At 59.3% G+C, this 6,734-nt stretch overlaps 2 protein-coding genes across 2 annotated transcripts in view; one reads left to right on the plus strand and one right to left on the minus strand.

The window, feature by feature from the left end:
• Positions 1–2,126, plus strand: part of MRPS26 (mitochondrial ribosomal protein S26) — an 8,841-nt gene extending 6,715 nt beyond the window's left edge. The window contains exons 2-4 of the mRNA XM_035895060.1: positions 164–342; positions 1,166–1,289; positions 1,707–2,126. Of these exons, the coding sequence (XP_035750953.1) occupies positions 164–342; positions 1,166–1,289; positions 1,707–1,838 (435 nt within the window). The 3' untranslated portion in view covers positions 1,839–2,126. The remainder of the gene's footprint in view (positions 1–163; positions 343–1,165; positions 1,290–1,706) is intronic.
• A 1,266-nt stretch (positions 2,127–3,392) lies between these two features.
• Positions 3,393–4,043, minus strand: OXT (oxytocin/neurophysin I prepropeptide). Its single transcript, XM_009639558.2, has 2 exons — positions 3,694–4,043; positions 3,393–3,503 (listed from the first exon to the last, which is right to left on the minus strand). The coding sequence occupies exons 1-2, from the start codon at positions 3,901–3,903 to the stop codon at positions 3,393–3,395; spliced, it is 321 nt and encodes a 106-aa protein (XP_009637853.2). The 5' UTR covers positions 3,904–4,043.
• Positions 4,044–6,734: the final 2,691 nt, after the last annotated feature.

The raw sequence follows: 6,734 nt of genomic DNA on the forward strand, positions 1-6,734 counted from the left end.
GTGGGGGCCCCTGTGGGGCAGGGGAGGGTTGGGGGTCCTGGGGCCACTTTGGACCAGGGGTGGGTAGACCCCTGGTTACTGTGGGGCAGGGAAGGGTTGGGGTGGTGGGGCTGGCTCGGCTGTGGGGCAGGTTTGGGAGACCTCCCCAGGCGCCCAGCCCCAGGCAGGAGCTCAGCGGCCTCCCTTGCCCTCCCCTCCCGGCAGGGCTGAGTTCAAGGCCGAGGTGCTGCAGAAGAAGCGTGAGGCTCTGCTGTCCCAGGAGGACTCGGTGAAGCTGACGGAGGAGCACCGGCGCCTGATGGCCTGGAATGAGGCGGAGAACGCCCGGCAGCGCGCACGCAGGTCAGCCCGGCCCCGCGCAAAGCCTCTGTGGCTCTGACTTTTGCTTGTGCAGAGCTAAATTCAACACCTGGGGCGGTCAGAGTCAGGCCTAATTTTTTACTAAGATGCTTGACGTAGAATTTGACCTTTTTAAAATAAATCTGCAGTACAGTAGCAGTCACGTTCCCAGTGCCTCTCGCTGCTGAGGGGTCAGTTACTGAGCTCTGGACAATCTCCTGTGCTCCTGGGGAGGTGGGTGTCATTGGGAGGATAAGTTTCTCTGAGTTCCCTTCCACGCCGCTCCCCAGGAGCTGTCCTCTGGTCAGGCACGGGAAGCGTGCTGATCCTTCCAAGAAAATTGGCGTCTGCTGAATCTCGAAAGCAGGAGGAGGTTAAAGGGAAGAGCCCGCCTCTCCCATCCCCACTGGCTGTCCCGTGGCCTGTTCCAAAGCGCTCCAGCTTCCCCATCCAGGTCCGGCCGGCAGAATCACCTTCTCCGACTTGGAGCTCCCAAACGGAGCCAGACCCTGCTAGGGCTCGGGTCCACGCCTCGCGTGTCAGTGCTGGCCTGTCTGAAAGCTCTTGCGTTAAGTTTTTGCGTGAATTTTTCTCTCGCAGGAGCGGGGGAATTCTCTTCATCCCCACTCTGGGGACAGCACGGGCTCTTTCTCCCTGGCCTGGCTGCTCTGCTCCTTCCCATTTGTTCTGGCTGTGCTCAAAGTGGGTGGCTTTGCTTCCCGAGGGATGAGTGTATCCCATTGAAGTGCCACCCTGCAGGGCGTGAGCATTCGTCAAAGCCTTGGTGGGTTTATTGTTTGGGGTTTTTTTCCTTTCCATATGGCAGAGAGGAAAGACTTAGGAAAGAAGAGGAAGAACGGAAGAGGCACAAGCTACAGGCTGCGGAGAACAAGGCCAGGATAATGGAGGCTTTCCTGAAGGAGAAGGAGAAGGAAGTTCTCCAGCTGCAGGTAAGAGCAGCTGGTGCCCGCTGGGGAGAGCGCTGCCAACCGTCCCCGTGAGGGATTTGATGGCAGCCCGTGGGAGCGATGTGGAAGCCGTAGGCTTATTTTCCAGAGATTTTTATGTTGGTAGCTGGGAACACAAGAGTTGGCACCTTCCAGGGGTGTTGACAGCGTGTGGATGGGATAGAGGTTTGAGCGAGAGCTCTGAAAGCAGAGGGTGGAATAATCCTGAGCAAGAAAACAAAGCTTTCCTCATGCCGACCTCGGCTCCTGGTGATCTCCTGCTGAGATCCTGGCCATGCTGGTGGCATCTTGGGGTCTCTCGGAGATCCGTGAGCTCCGTGGGCACCAGCAGCTCACGCGCTGCCCCCAGTGACACGTCTGCTGACACACGTTAAGAGCCGGTACTTGTCCCTTCTTCAGGAGGAAGCCAAAACCTTCATCACCCTTGAGAACCTGGAGGCGCGGATTGAGGAGTGCCTGGACAACCCTCGCAACTACAACTTCGCCATCGACAAGGACGGGCGGATCGTCAAACGGACGGTGTTGTCTTAGCAGCCCCGGCCTGGGGCGGGGAGGGTGCTGGCCTGGTTTCTGTCCAGAAGCGCTGTTTACAAGCCGGTGTCTTCCTTTTAATGTATAAATGAACCACAGAATTGTTAGAGAAAGCCTGCAGGTCTGGCTGTGGCTCTTCTGAAGGGTGAATGCCTGCGGGAAGGAGGGCAAGGGGGAAATTTGGGCTTGCATTGAGCAAGCAGAGGCGCCAGCCCTGCGAGGGAGTGGAGGAGCTGTGGTGTTCCTGTGCCTGGCGCTCTGACTCCCCGCCATTCCACCTCCCCCCTGTTTGGGCAAGCTCCCTGGCGTAGCCGTGGCACTGTTTGCCTGTCGACCCCGTGAGATGTTGGTGAAAAAGAAACCTGAGGGCCGAGTGGCTCTGTAGGAAATGCCGACCCTTGGCTTTTTCTTGGGGTTTCTCTGTTTTCTGCTGTGGTGGAAGGATTCTGCTCGTCTTTTAAATGCGCCTCTGCGCATCTGTTGGCGTGGCTGAATGAGAAAATTGTGCAGAGGGCGTCTAAATGATACTGGCTCTTACGTGTCTCCTTTTCTCTGCCCACCCCCCCAACCCCTTCAGCCTTATTTTAGTCATGCAGCTTAAAGTTGTAGCTGATACCACAGTTGCTCTGGCTCCTCTTTGATGGTTCTGGCTTAGACTGAGCTGCATGCTCAGCTTTGCCCCAAAAACGCTGGGTTTGGGCTGCCTGACACCAGCCTGGACTTCACTGTGGTTTGGCCGGAGCCCAGGTGGACTGACTGCAGGTCCCTCTGCCCTCCCTCACTCACCTAAAACACTAAGAATCGACCTCAAATCCTTGCTTTTTATCTACTCTTTCCTAAAAACGCCTTTTTTCCTCCCTCCCGAGTCTGCAACCTAAACCAGGCAAGCGCAGGAAAAACACAGACTTTTTTTTTTCTTCTTCTTTTTTCTGTACAAGTTTTATTTCTAATTAAGATCATCACTTCAATCTGAGTCACAGACCTCGGCTCGTCTGTTCTCGGCCTGATGCGGGGCCGGTACGGCTCGGCAGATAAGGGATCCCGCAGGTTCTTCTCTCCCGGGCGCTCTATGCAAACAGCATTTCTTGGTCGCAGGATGAGTCAACGGTGCAGCCCTCTGCGCGGGGAGAGAACGGGGAGAGCGCCCCGTGAGGCGAGGGGGCACGAACCGCCCTCAGGGACCCCCCCCAGTGCTGGTTTTTAGTGACATCGAGCGAGTTTGTGTGCCCCCCCTCCCCGGATTTGTAGCAGGATTGCTGGTAGCGCCTAGCTTGGGGAAGAGGCTGGGATTTTTTTGGAAAACCATAATGAAAGCAGGAGGGGGCACGAGCTGCCCGGCACCGCAGGACTCCTGCTGCTTGCTCAGCCCCCCCAAATTCGGTTGCTGTCTGCTTTCCCCCTTCCCCAGCCCCCTCCCACCCTGCTCCGTTACCGCCTTCACTGCAATGGGGATCAAGTCAGCCCCGAGTGGGGTGGCCCTGGCTGTTGGGGGGTTGGATGGACAGATGGACAGACAAAGATGATCCCGTGGGTACTGTCCCCTCTCCCGCTTTCCTATCCCAGAAGGGCCGCTTCGGAGGTGCCGATGTAACAACCCAGCTCTTCTCCGCAGCAGATGTTGGGACCGAAGCAGTGGCCCTTGTTCCTGGGACCGCAGGGCAGGCACTGCTCGGGGAAGCGGGGGAGAAAGGTTATTAGGGAAGTTATTAAAGGGAGTTATTTGGGAAAGCACCTGGGAGCCCTTCCCCTCGTCCTTTCCTCCATCCTGCCAGCATCTTCCCCGCAGGAGCCCCGGCGAGGCCTGGGAGAAGGGAAGGAGGGGGTTAGGAGGTCTCCCAGCCCAGCCAGGACTCACCTTCCTGATGTCCATGTCCAGGACGGCGCGTTTGCCCCCGATGGGGCAGTTCTGGATGTAGCAAGCGGAGGAGAGAGCCAGCAGCCCCAGGAGGCAGACGGCGAGCGCCTTGCAGGACATGGCTGTGGGGTCGGGGAAGCTTTTCGGCTTCTCAGCCCGGCCAGCGGCCGTGTATATATAGCGCCGGCTCCTACTTAGGCATGCCGGCATCGGCGTCACCCCTTTCCCTTAAAATCCTCAAGGCATTGCTTTCCACACCGAAGGGCTCCGCTAATAGCCAGAGGTCGAGGACGTGAGGTCAAGGCCAAGGTGTTGGTTTCCTCCTTGGTGATGACTCCAGCCATGGTGGGGAGGAGGAATGTGCGGAGGCTGCGGATGCTGTTTGGGGCTCGGGTCCCTTCTCAGCCAAGCCCTGAGGGATCCCAAGCTGCAGCATCGCTCCGTGTCCCCTTCAGCACCCCTCTGGCATGGGTAGGGATGAAGGCTGGCATCACTGTGGCCTGGTGGGATGGGGGGCTGAGAGGGGCTTCCCTGGGCTTCAAATCCCTTCTGGGGGGTTGGGGGGGAACCAAGCCTGTACCCTTCTCCTGGAGCATTTGGGGCAATGTTGGTCCTTCCCACCCTTCTCCGCCTGGCCTCTGGGGGAAGCTCAACGCTGGCCTTGTCCCGCTCTGGGATGGTGGTGACACCGAGCCCATCCCTGCCCGCTTTAATCCAGCGGCACCAAGCCAGCCTGCCCCCGGAGGACGGCACCCGGGCAGGGGCCGAAGGCTGGTGCAGTCACCAGGACCCTTCCTGCTCACCCCAACCCCTTGCCTTCGTTACTGCAATTAAGCGCTTCCCAGCCTGAATAAATGGCTCTGCTGCTGCTAAATCGTGCATCTGTTGGGAGCATTACCCAGCGCCGGCTTAATTGGGAATTAGGCAGCCTGGAGCTCGAGAGCCGTGACCTCTTCCCGTCCCCTCCAGCTTGCTTCGAAATCTGCCACTTAGCGTGGCCACGGCGGCCAGCGGGGAGGGCGGCCGGGTCCTCGTCACCCACCCGGGGTCAGGCACAGCCAGTGAGTCCTGGTCCCTGGGGATGAGCCAGGCGCTGGGGTCCATGTTAATGGGTTGGACATAGGGCTCAGCATCGGCTGTGCGATGTCCCAGCGGCTCAGCCCCGGCTGCTGTCCCCCTGCGGCGTGGGGAGGGGGGGAGTCCCCATCAAGAGCCCCTGTGGCTGGTCTGGGGGTGCCCGGGCTGCGTCTTGGGGAGATGTGGAAAAAAAGGAACACACACACACCCCAGTTATCAGCTCCTGGTGCTTTTGGGGACCTTGGCACCCCGATGCCGAGGCTCCCATCGGCCTGGAGCATCATCCCAGCTCAGCCAGGGCTGCCCCAATTCGTCATCCCACAGGCATCCAGCTCAGGGTCACCCATCCCCATTGGCACTGCTGCTTGCCCAATGATTTTGGGGTGATTTTTGGGTCCCCTACCTCTCCGGGGCTGGGGTAAGATGCTTGTTGTGGGGACAGCATGCTGGGTTAATCCTGCACCTCCGTCGAGGCGTGGGGAGCTGACGTGGGCAGGATGGGTCCCACTGGCGTGGAGGAGCTCCACCTCCCTGGAGGTGCCACCTCCCTCGGGGACATTATAAAGGATGAGGTGTCCCCCGCCCCACGGCCAGATCCCGGCCCGGAGAGCGCCCAGAGTGGGGACCCCACCAGGGTAAGAGACCTGGGGAGGGCAGAGGGAGAAGGGTTGGGGTAACAGTACCCCAAATTTGGGGGGGTGATGGTGGGATAACTGGGGGGCTGATCTGGCCTGTTGGTGTCTGGAGGGGACCAATTCGGTGAGCGATGGGAGGGAAAGATGAGACCAGCCCCAGGCGGGGGTTGTATGAAGCTGGGAACCCAAACCTTTCTGCTCTTGGGGGGGTTTTTTTTGGGTGGTTTTTCCTTACTTTTTATCATTTTTAGCAGATGTGGATGAAGCTGCCTGTTGTGCCGGTTCCTGAAGTCAACGGGGCCCCGAATCTGCCCCAAAGAGGGGTCTTGGCCAAGAGGTAACGCGATGGTGGCACCTCCCAGGGGGTGATGCTGTCCCCAGCCTCCTGGGGCTGGGGGTTCCGGAAGCTCAGCACCCATGGGTGCTGCTGGAGCTCCCAGGATGGGACTCGATGGGACCCCAAAGGCCAGCTCTGCCTGGGCTCCTTTCCCTTAGCACTGCAAGGGTGGGGCCAAATCCTGCACCCAGCTCCACAAAACCACTGTGGGTGGGAGCCAAACCGCATGGGGCTGGATAGGGATTTGGGGTGGTGATGGTTGTGATGACCCAACAACCTCCAAGCCCCCCACCCGCCATCCCTGAGCCCCGGAGGGGTCCCCTGGAACCCCCCATGACCCATCCCCAGCACCCCAGACAAAGCCACCACAGTGCACAAAGACTTTTATTGGGTCTCGTATTTACAAGGCTGGGGTGGGGGGCTCGGTGTCGGTGGGGGGGACGCCCAGCACCCTGGCTCAGAGGAGGGGATGCTTGCCCTGCTGCTGCCGGTTCGCCAAGTGCATCAGCTTGAGGAGCAGATCTCCAGCCGAGCCATCCAGCACCGTCAGGTTCTTCTCTGCCGCCTCCTGAGCCCCATCGCTGCCCTCGTCCAGGCAACCGGCGTCCATCGCACAGGTTTCTTCCACAGAAAGCAAAACAAAAAAAAAACCCAAAAATGTCGTGATGGGATGGGTTATTTAGGTTGGGGAGTGGTTTATTTTCAGGTGGGGAGGAGGTTGGGGGCAGCCGGGGGTGCCCGCGCAGCTCGCGCTCCAGCTTTGTCCCTCCCGTTAACCAGGGAGAGGTTGCATGTGGAAATATCTCATGGGGCAGCTCAGGAGCCCAACCCTTGTCATGGAATCAGGGAATGTTTTGGGTGGGAAGGGACCTTTAGAGGTCACCCAGCTCAACCCCCCTGCAGGAGCAGGGACATCTCCAACCAGATCAGGTTGCTCAGAGCCCCGTCCAACCTGGCCTGGAATGTTCCCAGGGATGGGGCATCTGCCACCA

The sequence above is a fragment of the Egretta garzetta genome, unplaced genomic scaffold (assembly GCF_000687185.1).
Source record: "Egretta garzetta isolate BGI_Z169 unplaced genomic scaffold, ASM68718v1 scaffold265, whole genome shotgun sequence".
Taxonomy (NCBI): Eukaryota; Metazoa; Chordata; class Aves; order Pelecaniformes; family Ardeidae; genus Egretta; species Egretta garzetta.

What these genes read in the sequence shown, in the direction of transcription:
- OXT (XM_009639558.2), bottom strand. Translation starts at nt 3,903, where the DNA reads ATGCCGGCATGCCTAAGTAGGAGCCGGCGCTATATATACACGGCCGCT. An exon ending in TGGACATGGACATCAGGAAG is followed by an intron (nt 3,504 to 3,693) that starts GTGAGTCCTGGC and finishes TTCCCCGAGCAG; the next exon opens with TGCCTGCCCTGCGGTCCCAG.